Raw genomic sequence first — 24250 nt, forward strand, 5'->3', positions numbered from 1 at the left:
AGTGAAGAAGGATGAGTGAAGGACATTGTAAATGAGGTACAAGGTTTGATGATTTCTGAAGATTCTGAAAATCTGAGATTTCCCTGGTTGTCCCATCCCAGAGACTCAGTGAGGCAAAAGATTAAGAATGGTTCTTCTTACCAGGTTGGCAATTTATAGGGTCCTAGTTAGAAATCATTATAAGCATAAAATCTGTTTATTGATTTGCTCAAACATTGATATTCCCTATCCATAAGAATAATTTGTATTTCATTTCTAAGAATAGTTAGTTGCTAGTGCCACAAAACCACGGAAAGCAAACCCAGACTCATGACGACCTCAGTTTCAGAAGGCAAATCACCATGAGCTATGCTAATTATTCAGCTTTTTCCCATTAGAATAATCCAAAGTGAGCCCATACACCTTGGGGGTCAAAGTATCTCATCAGTTCCAGCCCTCAACAAGTATTTAATTTTTGAAGTTTCATGTTTTCAAATTCATGCTGACTTTTTGAAAAGATTTTATTTGAGAGAAAGAGAGAGTGAGTGAGAGAGCACAAGCAGGGGGAGCAGCAGAGGGAGAGGGAGATACAGACTCCTGCTGAGCAGACCCTGGGATCATGATCTGATTTGAAGGCAGATGCTTAACTGACTGAGCCACCTAGGTGCCCCCAATTTTTCATGTTGATTTTACATTCTCCTCCATCATATATATTTGCATATATATTACATTTATATAGTAATATAAATAAATATGTATAAACCAAACAAACAGGAAACCAGGAGAAAAGAAGAGGAGAGTTTAGAAGTCTGCCTGAGTAAGTAGGCTCAGGAGTGAGATCAAGTCAGACAGCACACTGACAGGCCCGAAGTGTGAGAAGGGTTGGAAGAAAATTTGGAAGATCTTGGAGAGATCCATTTTACGATGCAGTAGCATGGCGAAGAAAATAACCTTTGGCTTTAGCCAAAAACACAGATGGGAAGTGAGCTGCCGAAGGCATAAGCTAGTTCAGATCCATTTTGTCCAAGTCAAGATATGGCTCAGTAGTAGAGTTTTCCCAGGTTTCTTGGTTGGAAAACTTTACACTGTTCCATGCATTCCAAGTATGGGTATGTATCTGCTGAGGGCAGGGAGTTGGTCATGGTTCTTTGTGACTGACTTCTTTGGTCTGTGTTCTTCTCTGTGGACTGAAGCTGCTCAAGGCCTCATTGGGAGTCCTCCTTCAGTACATATTCTAGCTCTCCCTATGAGTTGCTGCATGCACTGCTAGAATGCTCTATTATGGTTGGGTAAGGGTGTTTTTAGACAGGACAAGGAAGAGTGAAGATACCATTCTGGTTCTGATCATCCTCCCTGTAGTCCTATAGCTATCTGTGCTCTTCTTACGTTAAACTTTTGACCTCCTAGGGGCTGTTCTTATGATCCTCTGAGAAGTCTATTTTTTTTAAATTTTTTTATTTTTTATAAACATATAATATATTTTTATCCCCAGGGGTACAGGTCTGTGAATCGCCAAGTTTACACACTTCACAGCACTCACCATAGCACATACCCTCCCCAATGTCCATAACCCCACCCCCCTTCTCCCAACCCCCTTCCTCCTAGCAACCCTCAGTTTGTTTTGTGAGATTGAGAGTCACTTATGGTTTGTCTCCCTCCCAATCCCATCTTGTTTCATTTATTCTTCTCCTACCCCCTTCACCACCCATGTTGCATCACCAGAGAGGTCTATTTTTGTTGTCATTTTGGAACTAGCCACCTCTAGTGTTATTATGGTATTGGTGTGCATAAAGAGATGCTGGAATGGAAATCATGGTTGCCACGTACCAGCATGTCCTGGATACAATAAGGCAAAGAGTTGTTTTGGCAGTTCAGCACTGGCAATCAAGATAGAAATCATGTTGTTCATAGAATGTGAGGAAGTGTTTTATTTGTTGGGTAACAGACAGCAAGTCTCCATTTCACTAACAATAAAAGGCACATACAGATCTTGAAGACCTTAAATAGTGATTGCCAGAATCAGTTGACATTTGAGTGGATTTCCCTGGAGTAGGGTTGAGAGGTTGAAAGATTGAGGAAGGGATAGGGAAGGCCAAAATAATGTATATAACAGAAGACTATATATATATATATATATATTTTTTTTTTTTTCTTTTTTTGGGTGGGAAAATTCACTCTAAGGCTTAACAAGTTGATAAAGCTTCCATACTAGAGTGAAAGCTTCTATGTGCAGCATGGTGTCTCAAATGTACATCTTTGTTTCACATACTCCTTAGCCCTTATTTGGTCCTTAGGTGATGTTTGTTGAAATAAATCTAAGAGAATAAACAAATAAGGTATATATCAGCCTAGGAGTATTATATTTATCTTTCTAGAATAATTATCTTTACTTTCATTTTCAAATACATATTAAATAAAAAATAAAACCGGAAGTAATATGAGGTTCTCAAATTTATGAAAATAAGAGCTTTATTTTATTTAACTTGTATTTGGCTTACAGTATCTCAGACAGTATTATTATAAAGTAAAACTAACTCTTATTTCTCTGAGTTGGTGATGTGGACACTTATACAGAAAATTTGAGTGTATTTGTTTTCTATTGCATAGCAAAGTTACCACAAAATTAGCAGCTTAAAACAACACACATTTATTATTTTATTGTTTTTGTGAGTCAAGAGTTTGGGTAAGGCTTAACTCATCCTCTGTATAAGTCTCACAAGCTTCAATCACAGTGTTGTTCAGGTTGGGGTCTTATTCAAGTTTCAACAGGGGAAGGACCTACTCCCAAGCTCACTTGGTTGTTGGTAAAATTTAATTTCTAGCAGTTGTAGAACTGAAGGCTTCAGTATTTACTGGCTGTCAGCTAGAGGCCACCCTCAGCTCCTTGCTGGTGGTTGGCTGGAGGCTGTTCCCAGAGCCATGTTACATGGACCTTCCCCAAATTGCTTCGTGCTTTATCAAAGTCAGCAAGAGAGAGTCTCCTTGCAAGATGCAGCCAACAATCTTATCTAACCTAATCATGGGAGTGACATCTCATCGCTGTATGGTACTGATTATTCTATTGGTTAAAAGGAAATCACAGATCCTATCTACACTTAAGAAGAGGGGATGATGAGGACTATGTTAGAGTCTGCTTACCACATATAGAAAGGGAGAAAACATAATTGCTGTCACTTTTATCATTATATCACTGGTAAAGCCTCATTGACAATATTTATTTAGGCTGAAAGATACAAATATTTCAGACATTAGAAACTCTGTAGGAGAAGCATTTTTCCCGTTTCTATTTCACTTGATTACACAAAAATTCATTTTCCTTCAAGGTTCTGAAGTTTATCTTGTTGGGTAATTTTTGTCTTATTATATCTTTAAAAAAAATTGCCTTTGATGAGTTCATGATAAAGCAGAATATTTATTAAATAAGGCCTTGGTTTTGATTCCTTTAGAAAAATAACCATGGCCAGGGAAGATATCTTCAGTCAAACTCAAAGTTCACTATTTAAAGTCCTTTAAAACTTCATCTGTTATATTTTTCCTACACAAAATAGGTCCATATTGCTGTTGTTATTTTACAAATGTGTAAGTCAAGGCACAGACCTGGACAGTTAATCAGAAGCAAACGGTTTTAGACACTCCAAGAGCTGACATTCTTTTTTTCCACTAAACCACACTTTTTCTTCAAATTTATTAGGTTAGTCTGTGATTGTTTGGTAAATATATCACCTTGACTTTATCATACCTGTCCATTCCTCTGTTCCTTGTCTTTGCCATTTGGTTCTTTCTCATTTTTCATTTCCTATTCCAGTGATTATTTTCAGAGCCCGTCTCTGCCTCCAATTTCTTATCCTACTCTATTGATAAAATTTTTCTCCTTCCAACACTACGCATATAGAAATTTACTTTTATGAAGTTATTAGCTACTTGATAGCTTGCCCCTTAGAAATGCTGAGGTGAATTAATTAAGATATTTCCTGTGAGATTTGGTCAATTTTTCCTTGACTTGAATTTATATAATCTGTATGTGTTTTAGCATCCTCTCTGTCATTATTTGTAGCCCTGAAATAAAGATTTCTCGGAGGACTAAAGAAATTTGGGAATATGTTCTACACTGTCCAAATGAGACTTCCTCAGGGTTGATTAACCTAAGACATTTTAGTGGAGCAGAGAGTAATTTTCATTAAAATCTTCTTCAGCTTATAGGCAAGATGAATCTTTATTTCAAGAAAAATAAGGTATATAGGCTTTTTCCTCCTTGACATAAAGATTGCAAATAAAAAGAAGCTGATGTAAGCATTCTTCTCCATCTTTAATCTCAGAGATCTAAGTAGATCTTTTGTTTTCCGAAGATGAAGCAAAAAAAAGAAAATCACAATAAAAATGAATGCATCAAAACCATTATCAATGAATAAAAATCTGTCATTCATATATCCCCAAAGCAGAGCCCATTAGTAAAATTATGTTTGGATCCATCTGAAATTGCCAAACACATTATTTGAAATTGCCAAAATCAGGTCCAGTCACCTAGTTATTTTCAGAGGTCAGGTACTTCTTGACATTGAAGTCACAATATATAAATTTCTTTGAACAAACAAACGAGTATTCACCACATGTGTGCATGACCTAGGTGATGCATATTCAAACTTAGAAATCCATACCTTTCTTTTTTATCACCAGGTGAAAATGCTACTGGTTTCTGTTTAAGTACCTGGAATCATGGAATATAGGGTGGAGAGCAACAGACTAAAACTAACCTGATGCAGGTGCCATTGTTGCAGCATAGATGGTGAGCACACCATGGGACATGACAGTTCTCAATGTTCTTTCCACTCAGTGCGTCATCAGCGATGAAGAATTCTTTGTTGTTTACTTGAAGCTCTTGAATGCAGCCTTTGAAGCCATAAATGTGACCTGCTTTCTTATGGATCTTAATATTCGCTGGAATATGGCCAAGAAACATTGATTCAAAATGTACCTATAGGAAAAACAACACCAAGAAAACATCTTATAAGGTATGGGCAGATTATATGACAAAGACCTAGAATGCTCTGTTCTATAATGCATGTTTTAATGTACTTTTCTGTGTAAAACAGGTTGTAATTGTTGCTTACTTTTGTCACCTCTACTAGGTAGTAGGATAAGTTACTTTTGAAAAGGGCCCTTATTTTACATTTCTTTTATATCTCTCACAATATCTAATAAAACAGTAAAAAATAAAGAGCATTCAAAAAAACTTGCTGATTTATTACTCTGAAATGTATTTTGGAACTCAAGTGTTTGCATTTTAATGTGAATATCACCAAATGGCAGAGAAAGAAAATAGAGCCTGTTAATTAACTATTGTTAGGGACTGAATTGTGTTCCCCCAAATTCATATGTGGATGTTGTAACACTCAGTAGCTCAGAATATGACCTTACTTGGAAACAGAGTTTACTCACTGACCAGAATGACAATATAACCACTGGCACAAAGTAAACTGTGACTTAATCTTTCTTCCTACCCTTCAATAACATATAAATTGAATTTTCATCATTTATATGTATATAAAATGTAGCTTCCCCAACAGGAATTTATGAGTTACAAAAGAATTCTGGATGAACTGGTAATGACACCCTGATCTTCAGGGCTTTTGGCATATGAAAGGTGCATGCAGCAGCATTTCTGCATGTTATGTCTCTGATGTCCTTATCCCCAAAACACATTCAAGCACTCCAAACTGATAGCTGAAAAATATTTACATTGACATTACAGATACATTAAATTGGAAAACTTATCATTGCAAGAATTCTAAAACTAGGGCCAAATAATTAAATTAGGGCTCTAAGGGGAGGAGAAGCTGGGAAATGCTTAGTAATGCCACTTAATGTTTACACTAATATGTTCTGGTTTGATGCAAATGTGCTTTTAGGGAACAGAAGCGTGTTCAATTCTAGGAACATTCAAAGCATCTCCACGACCCATAATAGATCAAACTAACTCTATTATTTGAGCTCTTGTTCTTTTTTAGTGACTCGAGTTCTGCTCCTGAAGGCATTCTTAATTTTATGTATATGTATTCTATAAAAGATTCAGCTATGTAGTTATCCAGAGGATGACTAACTTTGGGCATCGTGGTGCAGAAGTCTCAAGGTGTATTGAGTACGCATGCAGCACAGGAATATGTCTGTTTGTTTTCACATCCTTTCTCATATGTTAGCCCATTTATACTAATTATTCTAACAAACTATTGCAGAGTTCCTTTTATCATTTAAGGTATGTGACTCACTGCTAATGCAATCTGGGATCTATCACAAACTTGCAGACTCAGCGCTTCCAAGGCCATGACCCTCTCTCACCGAGGATCTCTGACATCTTTGTGTATTGATCACACACCTGGAACAGCAAACCCTCTCACAGCTTTGACAAGTGTGCTGTTTTAGCACAAAACTGATAGAGGATGGAAGAATATCCTCTTTTTCTGTCAGCAGTAGGCAGATCTGAGGGGAAGTCTATACAGTTATCTATGATTTATTAGACCATTAAAAAACACCCAAACAATGAAGTAGATGGCTCTTGTATTTCTTCTGATCTGAGGCTCAAGCTTAGCTAGAGTCCTGAAATGTCTAAAAAAGCTGCTGCCGTTGACTGCACATAGATAACCATTAAAATGGTTGACGTCCTCTATCCCCAGACTCTTAATTATCCAAGAGCTGCCTTTTGTGTGTATAATCATTCCTAAGGAGACAGGTCTTTAAAATAAGTCTTTTCTAATAACTTCTTGTGAATCGGACTATGGAGAATAGAGTCTGACATCAAGATATGATCTTACAAGATAAAACCACAGAGAACAGACATGGATAATCAAGGAGGAATCATCAAGATAATGAAGAATATGAATGGTGACTGAGGGAAAAGGACTCCACAAATGACTAGGTGAAATGAACATTCCCTTTCCTCTCAGAGTTTTCTCTTTAAAGGAAGAATATAGTTGCTCTTTTATAAAATGTGGGAATAAAATAAGAAGAGAGGCAAAAGGGAAGAAACTTCTAAAAACCAGAAGTGGAGACAGATAAGAAGCTGCTTTATCTCTTTTTAATTCTGTTTTAATTTGAATTTGGACACTGGAGTCTACCTGCATTTCTGTAATGGTATCTTGATTCAATGTTTAGTTTTACAGCCTTAAATCTGTCTGAAATTAAATAACTTTTATGTTAATAGGAAGGTAACTCTAATGTACTTTTTACTTAAGATAACTATTGGAGTGTACTTGTCTTTAGCCAAGAATATGATGACTTATAATTGAAATGAATTGACTTTTGGGTGTTGATGCCAAATTTTTGTTTTTAATATTTTCTGAAATGTATGCAGACAAATTCAAAATCAGAAAACATCAAGTCTTAGAATAGGGATGAATAAGAGATGTTGGCTAAGGTGTTTGGGAAGAAGGATTATTTAAATAACTTCTTACATATGATTTGTCTAAAATTTCTAAAAATTTAGAGGCATTAAATCAAAGGGGATCAAAAGGCAGAACAAGTATATATCTCAATCCTTCATCTCTTTGCAGTTAGAAGATCTCTTTCTCTCTCCTCCCCTCCAATAGTATAATAATCTGTGATCTTAGAGTCTCTTATATTTTTATCCCTTTAGGACAGGACCTCCAAAATGGTCATCTTGGGATTCTCTTAGAGTCCACAGCAGTGTCTTACAAATAGGTGGTTTAATGTAAGTTTGTTACAAATCACCTTATTCAAGAAACTTAATACTATTTTTTTTTACAGTTTCTTATTTATTTTCTAGGCCTCTTCCACTTTATGCTGCCATAGAACCTTGCTGTTTTGCTAGATTCAGCATATGGGAGGTTGTCACTGGATACCACTCAAAAAGGAATATTAATATGGCTTTAATTCTAATATAGCTTTCTATATTTAGTATATAGAGTATTGAGTGCTGAGTAGTGCTTATATGGAAGTTCTTGAATTTCTCATGAGATTAATATCAACTAGCTTAAACAAAGAGGTTTTTTGTTTGTTTGTTTGTTTTTCTTTTTTTAACATTTGATAAATAGTAATGAAATCCTCACTGGTCCCATACTTTACAGTTAAATCTTTGATTCTTAAGGCTTTTTAGGTTAGGGAATGTTCTCAAAATAGTATCTCCTTACTTTGTCAAAGAAGGAAGTGAACTTTATTGAAACAATCAATGAACTGAGTTGCTACCCTGTGAGCAGTTATATAGGAAAGTGGAAATACCCAGAAAAAAAAAAGGATATGGGATTATTCTTGTCTGTAAGGAAATTTAATGTAATCTGGGGGAATGGAATCACAAGGAAATGAAATATCTAGAAAATTCAGTATACCAATTAGCAAGATGGCCAAATAAAAAGCTCCAGATATTTCTTCTCTTAGGGAAACACTAATTCAACAACAATACACAAACCAAATGCTTCTGTGAGAAATGAGTAGATTGAGTTAAGAAGCACTTTTACCCTAGGTGAATATGAAACCAGCTGTATCGAAGATGGTAGGAAAATCTGTGATACTGGCCAAAGTTTCCCCCCAGACTCAGTGAAGCATAACTGGAAGAAAACATCCAGCTCCCAGTTTCATTCTGGGGAGGGAAATAGAAGACTGAAACATACATACTAAGTGCAGACTTTTCAGGGCCTGCCCAAGGGACTAGCTTTTGTCTTGCCTGAATCTAAGTGCTGATAAGAAAGTGTGCCAGGTTGGTGGCTACTGAGAACAAAGACAAAGTTTTGGACTAGCATGCACTCACTCACCATAAACATGTCCTGCAGCTCACTGGGAAGGGTGGGTGAAACCTCCTTAACTTCTGACTTCTCCCTCACAATGGAAAGAGTTGAACTGTGCATCCAAAATAATGGCTTTTCAGGGGGCTGACTGAAGAATAAGTTTGTTTATTCTGTCTTGGAGTACTGACAGGACATCTTACTATGTAGATGTCTGGCCATCACTGAAAACAAAAGATGGCTGGATGGTATTTTGCTGTTCCAGAGGACCACTGATGTAGCAGACTGAGGCTGATATTATTTTGTGGCCTCTTACTGGGGCCAGAGCAAGGGGGTGGAGTGGAGAAGAGTAGAACATGCTTCCAACATTCTGGGTTTTCTATGGACTTCTGGAGGGCCGAGTTTCTATTTTGCCTGACTTGGAACTTTGACATGACCCATATATCCTAAGAACTCTGGGGCTGCTGAGAACAAAAGAGAACTGGGTAGCTTGTGGCAACTCCAGAGAAACTGCAGAAATGTAGACAGACCAGAGGGAGCAAAGTACTACGACTGCCTGAAAAAAGAAACTGGCAAATTCTTATAATGGGGAATTTACACACACCAGTCCACAGAAGATGTATCCACATAAAGGTTTGAGAGGTTCCCAGACTCTGGGCTGGGAGACTTTGGGCTTCTTAAATCTGGTTGTCCAGATCAGGACAGCTGGGCTGATTGATGAAGGTCCTTTCTTATACAGAACAAGTCCATAAAGACTGGGAGAGATGTCTGTTTTTTCAAATGTATAGATCCCATTATGAATTTAAAAAGGTACAGGAAGAAACAGGAAAAATCAAAGGGACAGAATAAATCTCCAGCAACCAACCCTAAAGAAACTGAAGTACCCGACAAAAGAATTTTTAAAAAGCTGTCACGAAGATCCTGAATGAGTTCAGGAAAATGAAGCATGAAGAAAATGAGAATATCAACAAAGAGAAAAAACAATAAAGAATCACCAAGAAGTTTTGGAGCTGAAGATACAAAACTAAATTGAGAAAATCACTAGAGGGATTCATCAAAAGATTTGATCAAGCAGAAGAAAGAAATAACCAAACTCAAAGACAGGTTTCTTTGAAATTATTGAGTTAGAGGACTAAAAAGAAAAAAAAGATTGAAAAAGAGGGAGGAAAGCCTAAGGAACTTATAAGACATTATGAAATGAATCAATATATGCATTAGGGGACTATCAGAAGAAGAGAGAGAGGGATAGAATCCTTACTTGAAGATATGATGACTTAATAAACATGAGAATTTTAACTTTTCTTATTTAAGTATTTTCTTATTTGATTCTTTCAGTTGGAATGAAGATAAACATTTATTGCTGTATTGAAAAAGAAAGACATTAATGATTGAAAATTTCACAAATTTAGGGGAAAAAAATGTACAACCAGATTTAAGAAGCCCAAAAAACTGCCACAAGAAAGAACTCAAAGAAGTCCACACCAAGACACATAATCAAATTGTGAAAAGTCAAAGATAGAGAAAACTGAGAGCAGGAAAAAAAAAAGTGACTCACCACATAAAAGGAGTCCCTATCAGGCTATCAATGAATTTCTTGCCAGAAATCTTCAAGGCCAGAGGGACTGGGATGATATATTCAAAGTGCTCAAAACTAAAAGAAAAAAAACTCTGCCAAACAAGATCACTATACCTGGCAAAACTGTCTTTTAAAAACGGACAGATATAGACTTTGCCAAATAAACTAAAGCTGGGGAAGCTTATCACTAGTAGATCTACATTACAGGAAATGCTAAAGGGAGTCCTTCAAGGTGAAATGAAAGGACTCTAAAGAGCAATATAAAAGCATATGAAAATATAAATCTTATTAATAAGGGTGGATATATAAACAAATATAGAATACAATACCGTCATGGTGGGGCATACATCACTTGTCATTCTTGTATAAAAGTTAAAAGATAAAAAGTGTAAAAACATTTTAACTATAAGACGTGTCAATGTATGCACAATATAAAAAAAAGGTGTAAATGTGAGATCAATCATTAAGTGTAGAGAGGGAAGAAGTAAAAGTAAAAAAAAAGTAAAAGAAGTAAAAAAAAAAGGTAAAAAAACTTGAAGATTAGAGCAGCTGAAGTTGCTATTAGCTTCAAATATATTATTATAATTGTAAGATGTTCAAAGTCAGCTCTATGATAACCACAAATATAGAGTATATGAAAGATACAAAAAAATGACAAAGGCATCAAAGTATGTCTCGTACACACGTGTATACAAAAATCAGTGAAACACAAAGGAAGAGCGCAAGGGAGAAAAAGAGGGATAAAAAAGCTATAAGATAGAAAACACTGAAATGGAAAGAATAACTCCTTACTTACCAATAATTACTTTATATGTAAATGAAGTAACTCAATCAAAAAATATAAAGTGACTGAGAGGAGGAGTCAAGATGGCGGAGGAGTAGCAGACTGAGATGACATCAGGTTGCAGGAGTTTAGCTATATAGTTATCAAACCATTCCGAACACCCATAAATCCAACAGGAGATTGAAGAGAAGAAGAGTAGCAAGCAATTCTAGAAACAGAAATTCAACCACTTTCTGAAAGGTAGGACGTGTGGAGAAGTGAATCTGAAGCAATGAAAAGATAGACCACAGGGGGAGGGGCCAGCTCTTGGCAAGTGGTGGAGCAATGAGCACAAAATTCGAACATTTAAAAGTCTGCTGCACTGAGGGACATTGCTCCAGTGGCTAAGCTGGGGTGGAGCACTCTCAGGGACAATGTGGTCTCAGGTCCAGCAAGGTCACAGAAGGATCGGGAGTGTTTGAGTGTAGCAGAGCTTGCTGGTATCAGAGCAGGGAAGCCGGTACAGAGACGGAGCTGAGGAGTGAGCTCTCATCTTGGGGTTACCTTAAACTGTGATCTGTGGCAAGGTCAGGCCACTGTGATCTGTGGGGTCAGGGACCCCACAAGTGGCACATTTGAGGAGCCTCACCTTCATCTTCCAAAGAGCAGAGTGGCAGAAATCTGCTGGGTTTGGAGACTCCAAACAGGATCATGTGCCAGAGACAGAAATGCTTGGTCACAGGCCAGGTGAGCTCAGAGCACTTCCGGAGACCAGGGAAACAGGAGTGATTGACAGCTTTTCTCTGAGGGCACACTGAAGAGTGTGGCCCTGAGCACTTGGCTCCTCTGGGCTGGAGATTGGGAGGCCATTTTTATTCCCATCCTCCAGAGCTCTACGGAAAGCATACAGGGAATAAAAGCTCCAAGAGCGAACCTGAGCAGATTACTTAGCCCGGCTTCTGGCAAGAGTGGTGCAATTCTACCTCGGGCAAAGACATTTGAGAATCACTGCAACAGGCCCCTCCTCCAGAAGATCAGCAAGAACATCCAGCCAAGACCAAGCTCACTGATCAAGGAGAACAGCAGAATTCCAGAGGAGGGGAAAGCAAAGCATGGAATTCATGGCTTTCTCCAAATGATTCCTTAGTCTTGCAAAGTTAATTAAATGTTTTAATTTTATTTTTTTCTTATTCTAATTTTTCTTAACTTTTCCTCTTTCCTCTTTTAACATTTTTTAATTAGTTTATCTTAACAATATCTTTCTTTTTCTAATCAATTTATCTTATCAATTCCTTTTATAGAATTTTTAAAAATTTCATCTTTACAGTCATATTCCATCCCTTCAATGTGTTTACCCTTATTTTTTTTACCCTTATTTTTGTGTTTTTGTGTTTTATATATATCTTGTGTTTTTGTGTTTTTTATAAATATATATTTTTCTTTTTTTTTAAAGATTTTATTTATTAATTAGACAGAGACAGAGAGAGATCACAAGTAGGCAGAGAGAGATGGGGAAGCAGGCTCCCAACTGAGCAGAAAGTCTGATGTGGGGCTTGATGCCAGGACCCTGAGATCATGACCTGAGCTGAAGGCAGAGGATTAACTCACTGAGCCCCCCAGATTCCCCTAAGTTTTTCTTTCTTTAAAATTTTGGGACCAAGAGACCAAAATATGCCCAAAATCAAGTGGGTGGGTCTGTTCTATTCACCAGTCTAGTGTGTGTGTGTGTGTGTGTATAAAATACACATATTTATATGAAAAAATATATATTGTAAGAAATATATATTTTTTAATTAAAAAAATTTTAATTTTTAAGAGACCAAAATATGCCCCAAATGAAGTGGGTGGGTCTGTTCTATTCACCAGTCTAGTGTGTGTGTGTGTGTGTGTGTGTGTGTGTATATAAAATACACATATTTATATGAAAAAATATATATTATAAAAATATATATTATAAATTAAAAAAATTTTTTTTGAACTTCTTTTTACCTCCTTTCTTCTCCCCCCAATTTGGGGTCTCTTCTGATTTGGTTAGCGTGTATTTTTCTGGTGTCTTTGCCACCTTTTTAGCATTTTATTCTCTAGTTCACATATTATTATCTGGATAAAATGACAAGACAGAAAAACTCACCACAAAAAAAAAAAAAAAAAAGAACAAGAGGCAGTACAAAGGCTAGGGACCTAATCAATATGCACATTGGTAGTATGTCTAGAGTTCACAATGATTATTCTCAAAGTGCTGGCTGGGCTTGAAAAAGGTATGGAAAGTATCATAGAAACCCTTCTGGAGTAATAAAATCTAAAGCTGAAATCAAAAGAGCTATTATGAGTTGTAATAAAAAATGGAGGCTCTAACTGCTAGGATAAATGAGGCAGAAGAGAGAATTAGTGATATAGAAGACCAAATGATGGAGAATAAAGAAGCTGAGCAAAAGAGAGACAAACAAATACTGGACCACGAGGGGAGAATTCAAGATATAAGTAATACCATATGACGAAACAATATTAGAATAATTGGGATTCCAGAAGAAGAAGAAAGATGGGGGGGGGGGTAAGAAGGTATATTGGAGTGAATTATTGTAGAGAATTTCCCTAATACGGCAAAGGAAACAAGCATCAAAATCCAGGGGGCACTGAGGAGCCCCTCAACATCAATAAAAATAGGTCCACACCCTGTCATCAAATAGTAAAACTTACAAGTTTTAGTGAAAAAGAGAAAATCCTGAAAGCAGATTGGTACAAGAAGTCTGTAACATACATGGTAAAAATATTAGATTGGCAGCAGACTTATCCACAGAGACCACGCAGGTCAGAAAGAACTGCCATGATATATAGAGAGCACTAAACGTGAAATATAAGCAGCCAATTGTACTATATCCAGCTAGGCTGTCATTGAAAAGAGGGGAGATAAAAAGCTTCCAGGACAAACAAAAACTAAAAGAATTTGTGAACACCAAACCAGTCCTACAGGAAATATTGAAAGGGGTTCTCTAAACAAAGAGAGAGCCTAAAAGTAGTAGACCAAAAAGGAACAGAGACAATATACAGTAACAGTCACCTTATAGGCAATACAATGACACTAAATTCTTATCTCTCAATAGTTACCCTGAATGTAAATGGTCTAAATGCCCCTATCAAAAGACACAGGGTATTAGAATGGATAAAAAAAACAAAACCCAACAATATGCTTTCTACATGAAACTCATTTTAGACCTAAAGACACTTCCAGATTTAAAGTGAGGGGGTGGAAAATAATTTACCATGCTAATGGACATCAAAATAAAGCAGGAGTGGCAATCCTTATATCAGATCAATTAGATTTTAAGCCAAAGACTATAATAAGATGAGGAAGGACACCATATCATACTTAAAGGGTCTGTCCAACAAGAAGATCTAACAATTTTAAATATCTATGCCCCTAACATGAGAGCAGCCAAGTACATAAACCAATTAATAACAAAATCAAAGAAATACAACAACAATAATACAATAATAGTAGTGGACTTTAACAGCCCACTCACTGAAATGGACAGATCATCCAAGCAAAAGATCAATAAGGAAATAAAGGCTTTAAATAACACACTGTACCAGATGGACATCATAGATATATTCAGAACATTCCATCCCAAATCAACAGAATACATATTCTTCTCTAGTGCACATGGAAGATTCTCCAGAATAGATCACATCCTGGGTCATAAATCATGTCTCAACTGGCACCAGAAGTTTGGGATCATTCCCTGCATATTTTCAGACCACAATGCTCTGAAGCTAGAACTCAATCACAAGAGGAAAGTTGGAAAGAACTCAAATACATGGAGACTAAAGAGCATCCTACTAAAGAATGAATGGGTCAACCAGGAAATTAAAGAAGAATTGAAAAAAAATCATGGAAACAAATGATAATGAAAACACAACTGTTCAAAATCTGTGGGACACAGCAAAGGCAGTCCTGAGAGGAAAATATACAGTGATATAAGCCTTTCTCAAGAAACAAGAAAAGTCTCAAGTACAGAACCTAACCGTACTCCTAAAGGAGCAGGAGAAAGAACGGCAAAGAAAGCCTAAATTAGCAGGAGAAGAGAAATAAGATCAGAGCAGAAATCAATGAAATAGAAACCAAAAGAATAGTGGAACAAATCAATGAAACTAGGAGCTGGTTCTTTGAAAGAATTAATAAGATTGATAAACCCCTGGCCAGAATTATCAAAAAGAAGAGAGAAAGGTCTCACATAAAATAAAACCATGAATGAAAGAGGAGACAGCACAACCAACACTAAAGAAATGCAAACAATTATAGGAACATATTATGAGCAACTATACGCTAGCAAATTTGACAATCTGGAAGAAATGGATGCATTCCTAGAGACATATAAACTACTGAAATTGAACCAGGAAGAAACAGAAAACCTGAACAGACCCATAACCAGAAAGGAGATTGAAGCAGTCATCAAAACTCTCCCAACAAACGAGAGCCCAGGACCAGAGGGCTTCCCAGGAGAATTCTACCAAACATTTAAAGAAGAATTAATTCCTATTCTCCTGAAACTGTTCCAAAGAATAGAAATGGAAGGAAAACTTCCAAATTCATTTTATGAGGTCAGCATTACCTTGATTGCAAAACCAGACAAAGATCCCATCAAAAAAGAGAATTACAGACCAATATCCTTGATGAACACAGATGTGAAAATTCTCACCAAAATACTAGCAAATAGGATCCAACAGTACATTAAAAGGCATATTCAGCATGACCAAGTGGGATTTATTCCTAGGCTTCAAGGTTAGTTCAACATCCACAAATCAATCAATGTGATACAATACATTAATAAAAGCAAGAACAAGAACCATAGATGGTTCAATAGATCAATAGATGCTGAAAAACCATCTGACAAAGTACAGCATCCTTTATTGATCAAAACTCTCCAAAGTGTAGGGATAGAGGATACATACCTCAATATCATCAAAGCCATCTACGAAAAACCCACAGCAACTATCATTCTCAATGGAGAAAAACTGAGAGGCTTTCCTCTAAGGTCAGGAACACAGCAGGGATGTCCATGATCACCACTGCTATTCAACATAGTACTAGGAGTCCTAGCCTCAGCAATCAGAAAACAGAAAAAAAAATTAAAGGCATCCAAACTGGCAAAGAAGAAGTCAAACTCTCATCTTTGCAGATGATATGATACTTTATGTGGAAAATCCAAAAGACTTCACTCCAAAACTGCTAGAACTTGTATAGGAATTCAGTAAGGTGCCAGGATATAAAATCAATGCACAGAAATCAGTTTCATTTCTATACATCAATAAGAAGACAGAAAAAAGAGAAATTAAGGAGTCAATCCCATTACAATTGTACCCCAAACCATAAGATACCTAGGAATAAACCTAACCAAAGAGACAAAGAATCTGTACTCAGAAAACTATAAAGTACTTTTGAAAGAAATGGAGGAAAACACAAATGAATGGAAAAATGTTCCATGCTCATGGATTGGAAGAACAAATATTGTGAAAATATCTATGCTACCTAAAACGATCTATACATTTAATGCAATCCCTATCAAAATACCATTAATTTTTTTCAAAGGAATGGAACAAATAATCTTAAAATTTATATGGAACCAGATAAGACATCAAATAGAGGAATGTTGAAAAAGAAAGCCAATTGGTGGCATCGCAATTCCAGATTTCAAGCTCTATTATAAAGCTGTAATCATCAAGATAGTATGGTACTGGCAGAAAAACAGACATATAGATCAATGGAACAGAATAGAGAGCCTAGAAATAAGCCCTTAATTCTATAGTCAACTAATCTTTGACGAAGCAGGAAAGAATGTCCAATGGAAAAAAGACAGTCTCTTCAACAAATGGTGTTGGGAAAACTGGACAGCCATATACAGAAAAATGAAACTGGACCATTTACTTACACCACATACAAAAATAGACTCAAAATGGATGAAGGACCTCAATGTGAGATAGAAATCCATCAAAATCCTTGAGGAGAACACAGGCAACAACCTCTTTGACTTCAGCCGCAGCAACTTCTTCCTAGAAACATCGCCAAAGGCAAGGGGAACAAGGGCCAAAATGAACTATTGGGACTTCATTAAGATCAAAAGCTTTTGCACAGCAAAGGAAACAGTCAACAAAACCAAAAGACAACTGACAGAATGGGAGAAGATACTTACAAATGACATATCAGATAAAGGGTTAGTATCCAAAATCTATAAAGAACTTATTAAACTGAACACCCAAAGAACAAATAATCTAATCAAGAAATGGGCAGAAGACATGAACAGACATTTCTGCAAAGAAGACATCTAGATGGCCAGCAGACACATGAAAAAGTGCTCCACATCACTCAACATCAGGGAAATACAAGTCAAAACTACAATGAGATATCACCTTATACCAATCAGAATGGCTAAAATCAACAAGTCAGGAAAAGACAGATGCTGGTGAGGATGTGGAGAAAGGGGAATCCTCCTGTACTGTTGGTGGAATGCAAGCTGTTGCAACCACTCTGGAAAATAGCATAGAGGTTCCTCAGAAAGTTGAAAACAGAGCTATCCTAGGACCCAGCATATGACACTACTGGGTATTTACCCTAAAGATACAAATGCAGTAATCTGAAGAGGCATGTGCATCCGAATGTTTATAGCAGCAATGTCCACAATAGCCAAACTATGGAAAGAACCTCGATGTCCATCAACAGATGAACTGACAAAGAAGAAGTGGTATATGTATATACAATGGAATACTATGCAGCCATCAAAAGAAATGAAACATTGCCATTTGCAACAATGTGGATGGAACTAGAGGGTATAATCCTGAGTGAAATAAGTCAATCAGAGAAAGACAATTATTATATGATCTATGTGATATGAGGAATTTGATAGGAAAAGTGGGGGTTTTGGAGGGTAGAGAAGGGAAAAAATAACACAAGATGGGTTTGGGAGGGAGAAAAACCATCAGAGACTCTAAATCTCACAGAACAAACTGAGGGTTGCTGAGGGGAGGAGGACAGGAAGAGGGTGGTTGGGTTATAGACATTGTTGAGAGTGTGTGCTATGGTGAGTGCTGTGAAGTGTGTAATCCTGACGATTCACAGACCTCTATCCCTGGGGCTAAAAATACATTATATGTTAATAAAAAATATACATAAAGTGACTGAGTGGAAAAAAAAGATTAAAAAAAAATCCCAAAATACAACTATATTCTATCCATAAGAAACTCAATTTTAAGGACACATATAGCCTGCAAAAAAAAAAAAAAAAAAAGAAAAGAAAAGACACATATAGCCTGAAAGTGAAAGAATGGAAAGAGATATCCCACACAAATAGTAACCAAATAAGAGCAGGAATGGCTATCGTTATTTGGACAAAACAGACTAGTCAACTACAGTCATAAGAGACAAAGAATGACATTATATAATGATTAACAGGGTCAGCTGGTTAGGAAGATCTAAAAATTATAAATGTATATGGCCCAATGTCAGCTCACTCACATATAGGAAACAAACACTGACAAAACCAAAGAGAGAAATAGCAATGCAATAATAGTATGAGATTTTAATATCTCACTCTCCATAATGACTAGAGTATCCAGCTGGAAGATAAAAAGGAAAAAGAAGACTTGAACAACACTGCAGCACAAATGGACCTAACAGACTTATACAGAACATTCGATCCAACAGCAGCAGAATACACATTCTTCTCAAGCACATATGGAACACTCTCCAGGATAGATTATAGTTAGATTACAAATAAAAAAATCTTAACAAATTTAAGGAGACTGAAATCATATCAATTATTTTTTCCAAACATAATGGAATGGAACTGGACATCAATAGCAGAAGAAAAAATGGAAAATTCACAAATATAGCTGACTCTAGAACGACATGGGTTGGACTAAATAGGTCCCCTCTATGCAGATTTTTTCCAATAAATAAATAAATACACACACACACACACACATAGAGTACTGTAAATACATTTCTCTTCCTTATGATTTTCTTAATAGTATTTTAACTTATGTTGTTATAAAAATATAGTATATAAATATATATAAAAATATGCATTAATCAACTGTTTCATTATCAGTTAGGCTTCCGGTCAACAGTTAAATTCTGGGGGAGTCAAAATTATGAATGGATTTCAACCGCATGGAGGGATGGCACCCCTAATCCCCGTGTTGCAACGGTATGTGAAAATTAAACAAAATGCACTCTTGTTTCAAAGAAGAAATGGTTCAAAAAATAAATTAAAAAATTTAGAAAAAGTCCTGAGACAATGGAACATAATATACCATAATTTATAGGATGTAGCAAAAGCATAGTAACTGGAAAGTTCATAGCTTGAAAAGCTTTTATTAAGAAGTAGAAAGATCTCAAATCAACAATGTAACTTTACACCTCATGGAGCTAGACAAAGAAGAGTCAACTAAATTCAATGTTAGCAGAAAGACTAAAATTATACAAAAACTAGAATGGAAATACAATAGGGAACAGGAACACATTAGAAAAAAATCAGTAAAACTAAAGTTGGTTTTCTGAAAAAATCAAAATCGACTAACCTTTAGCTACAATAATTTAAAAAAAGGAGATTCAAATGAAATCAGAAATGAAAGATGACATTACAACTGATGCCACAGAAATAAAAAGGATTATGAGATAACTATGAGCAATTACACAGCAACAAACTGGATAACCCTGAAGAAGTGGATCAATTCCCAGAAACATACAGCTTACCAAGAGGGAATCATGAATAAATAAAAAATCTGAACAGATGAATAATAAGAGAATAAATCTGTAATCAAAAACCTCCCAACAAACAAAAGCCAAGTAACAGATGGCTTCAGAGGAGAATTCTACAAAATATTTAAAAAAGAATTAATAACAATCCTCTAGCTTTTCCAGAAAACTGAAGAGGAGGGCACACTCCAAAAGCCCATTCTCTGAGCCTAGTATCTTCCTGATACTAAAGACAGAAAAAGACATCACAAGAAAAAATTCTGCAAGCTCATATACCTGATGAATAAAGATGCAAATCTTTAGTAAAACACTGGCAAACCAAACTTATGAGCACATTTAATTATGAGAATTATATACCCTGACCAAGTGGGATTTATCCCTGTAATGCAAGGATGGTTCAACATAAAACATTAATCAATGTGATGCAACACATTAACAGAACAAAGGATAAGGATCACACAATCAACAAATACAGAAAAAGTATTTAACAAAATTCAACATCATTTTATTATAAAAAGACTCAAACTAGGAATAAAAGGAAATTACTTTACATAATAAAGGCCATATATGATAAGTCTACAGCTGACACCATACTCAATGGTGAAAACCTGAAAACTTTTTCTCTAAGATCAGGCAGAAAACAAGTGTGCCAATTCTTAGTACTCCTATTCAACATAGTACTGGAAGTCCTAGCAGAACAACTAGGCAGGAAAAAGAAATAAAAGGAAATAATCTCTGTAGATGACACGATGATATATACAGAAAATCCTAAAGAGTCCACATAAAATTAAAACTAATAAATGAATTTAGCAAAGTTGCAGGATACAAAATCAACATAAAAAATGAGTGTGCTTCTATATACTTAAAATGAACAATCTGGAAAGCAATTAAGAAAATAATCCCATTCACTTAGCATCAGAAAGAGTAACATTCTTTGTTTTTTTTTTTTTTTTTAAGATTTTATTTATTTATTTGACAGAGAGAAATCACAAGTAGGCAGAGAGGCAGGCAGAGAGAGAGAGGAGGAAGCAGGCTCCCTGCTGAGCAGAGAGCCCGATGCGGGACTCGATCCCAGGACCCTGAGATCATGACCTGAGCCGAAGGCAGCGGCTTAACCACTGAGCCACCCAGGCGCCCAGAAAGAGTAACATTCTTAGAAATAAAGTTAACCAAGGAGATGAATGACTTGTACACTGAAAACTGTAAAACATTGCTGAAAGAAATTAAAGAAGACACAAAAAACTGGAAAAAGTTCCTGTGTTCATGGATTGGAAGACTTAATATTATTAAAAGTTTATATTACCTAAGTGATTTACAGATTTAATGCAATCCTTATCAAACTTCCAATGGCATTTTTTGAATAGAAAAAATAATCCTTAAATTCGTATGGAATCACAAAGGACCCCAAATAGCCAAAGCAATATTGAGAAAGGAAAACCGGACACATGACAGTTCCTAACTTGAAAGCACATTACAAATACACAGTAACCAAAACAAAGATGGCTTTGGCATATAGACAGACATATATACAAACAGAACAGAGTAGAGAAAACAGAAATACACTTGTGCAACTATGATCAAATGATTGTTGACAAGGTGCCACAACTATACAATGAGGAAAGCACTGTCTCTTCAACAAATGGTTTTGGGAAAAATGGATACCAACATGGAGAAGAAAGAAGTTGGACCATTACACTATACACAAAAATCAACTAAAAATTGATTAAAGACTTACAAATCAGACTTGAAACTATATAAATTGAAGAAGAAAACAAAGGGGAATATCTTCATAACATTAGTTTTGGCAATGATTTCTTGGATACAGCACCAAAACCATAGGCAACAAAAGCAAAAAAAGAGACAAGGGGCGCTATATCAAATGAAAATATTTACAAACCAATATCTGATACAGGGTTAATATAAAAATATATATAAGGAATTCTTTTTTTTTTTTTAAAGATTTATTTATTTATTTGACAGATAGAAATCACAAGGAGGCAGAGAGGCAGGCAGAGAGAGAGGAGGAAGCAGGCTCCCTGCTGAGCAGAGAGCCCAGGACCCTGGGATCATGACCTGAGCCGGAGGCAGAGGCTTTAACCCACTGAGCCACCCAGGCGCTCCAAAAATATATAAGGAATTCTTATGCCTCAATAGCGAAAACAAATAAGCTGACTAAAAAACTGGCAAAGGACTTGAAAAAACATTTCTCCAAAGACACAGAAATAAACAAAAGATATATAATAAAGATGTTTAACATCACTAGTCATCAAAGAAATGCAAATCAAAGTCATAATGAAATACCACCTCACATTTGTTAGGGTAGCCATTATAAAAAAAACAACAGCGAATATCAAACGTTGACAAAGATGTAAAGAAACAGAAACCTTTGTGCACTGTTGGTGGGAATGTAAAAATTGTGTGTTAGCTATGTACCACGGTATGAAGCTTCCTCAAAAAATTAAAAATGTACATATTATATGATCCCCAAATTCCACTAATGAGTATTTATTGAAAAGAGCTGAAAAGAGGATCATTTTTTTTTTAATGTGTGTGTTTTAACAGAAGCTTTTATTTAAATTATAGTTAGTTAACATGGTGTAATGTTAGTTTCAGGCATAAAATTTAGTGATTCAACACTTGCATACCACACCTGGTCCTCATCAAAGGTGCCCTCCTTCATCCCTAATAGCGATTTCACCCATCCCTTCACCTACCCCCCCCCCCCATCACCCTTAGTTTGTTCTCTTCGATGAAGAGTTTGTTTCTCGGTTTGCTTCTCTCTTTTTTCCCCCTATGATCCTTTGTCTGTAGCATATTGCATGTTATTCATGATAAAATATGGAACTTTCAATATAAAAAAGGATGACTATAGGGAATAGGTAGAGACAAAATCACATTAACTGCTTTAAACTATGAGCGTTTCCTAGATTTTCCACCATTTGAATAGTCTGTGCCTTGAATCTAAATATTTTGGCCATCTTGGACTCTAGCATGACTTTTTTTTAACTGACATGAGTTAATACACAGTGTAATGTTAGATTCAGGTTTACGAAGTAATGATTCAACAATCCTATGCACTACTCAGTGCTCAGCACAGTAAGTATATTCTTAATCCCCTTCACCTGTTTTACTCATTCCTCACCTGCCTCCCCTTTGGCAACATCGAGTTGGTTCTTTGTATTTAAGAGTCTGGAGGTTTTGTTTTTTTTTTTTAATTTCTTCAAAATGAAAACCAATTTTATTTCTACCTTAACAATCCACTTGACAGTTTTCACTCTGCTGGAGCAGAAAATGAAATAAAGTGTACTATAAAGGAACAACAACAACAAAAAACCACGTTGGGAATCAGAAAATCTGGAATCAAGTCTCTTTCATTATCACTATGAAATTTTGGACATTTGATACTCAGTTTTATCAGATACGACCTTATAAAAGAGATATTCATTCTTACTTTAGAGGGTTCTTGTGAAGATCAGATGAGATAAAATACATGGTCATAATTTGGAAAATATAACGTGCTTATGCAAATGTTAGCTATTCTTATGTGTTTCTTTAGGATGCTTGTATACACTCAATAAGAGAAAAAAACTACATAGAAAAAATGGAAATAAAATGAGATTTCCAGTTCATTAGGGCCTTATACACTGCCAGCTCTAATGTGCACCAAAATTAGCACTTTGGAGCTCTAATTATACAGATTAACTCTCCATGATGATCAAATGAACCAGGAATTCTTTATCTTAAATGTATTTCTATAAAGTCATACTAAGAAGCATGTAACCAACCACATCATTAAAATTAAAAGAATTCAGCAAATTGCTTGGTCTCTGGAGGGACAAATATCCTTTTTGCTTTCAATTTTCTTCATTCGATATTTCCAGGAAAAATTCCCTGACAAGAGACTTTTTAATAGCACAGTATAAGCACTACCATATCCTATAAAAATGGAAGTTTTAAGCACTATTTTGTAACTTGCTAATTATTCTCCATTCCTGTGGTGTTTTTCTTAATCAAGCATAACATATTATATGCAAAGTGTGAGAGGAAAATCAATTTCTTGATAAATTTAATGCAACTTTTATAGCGACAGGCAGTATTAAATAGATTTAATTGTACCTAAAGTATCAGAGATGAAAATTCCGGTGTTTTGTTGAGAGCTTTTACAAGGAATCTGTTCAATAAAGAAATATGATTAGTGTAACTTAAAAAGAAATACTTATTTTAGATATTGAGGGCACACTTAGTAATGTTTAGAACTGGCTATCTGCATAACTACCTGAGAGACATGGGGTGCCTCTGTGTCTTGCTTCTGTATTGGAGGTTTTCCATCTGCAGTCATTTCAATCATGCAAGCAACCCAAGGGCTGCCAACAGGGACTGTGTAGCTAGAAATAAAACAGAAGAGGCCATTATTCTGTGTGTTAACTGGCAAGAACAGGGTAACTTCGCAC

At 35.9% G+C, this 24250-nt stretch overlaps 1 protein-coding gene across 1 annotated transcript in view; it reads right to left on the minus strand.

Annotated features, from left to right (window-relative positions):
* The window catches only part of EYS (eyes shut homolog), a gene marked incomplete at its 5' end in the record, with an annotated part of 1535590 nt that overhangs the window by 186728 nt on the left and 1324612 nt on the right, over positions 1 to 24250 (minus strand). Inside the window, 2 exon segments of the mRNA XM_082729457.1 lie at positions 4731 to 4951; positions 24076 to 24184. Coding sequence (XP_082585583.1) covers positions 4731 to 4951; positions 24076 to 24184 — 330 coding nt within the window.

Source organism: Mustela nivalis (assembly GCF_964662115.1).
Source record: "Mustela nivalis genome assembly, chromosome: 5".
Lineage (NCBI taxonomy): Eukaryota > Metazoa > Chordata > Mammalia > Carnivora > Mustelidae > Mustela > Mustela nivalis.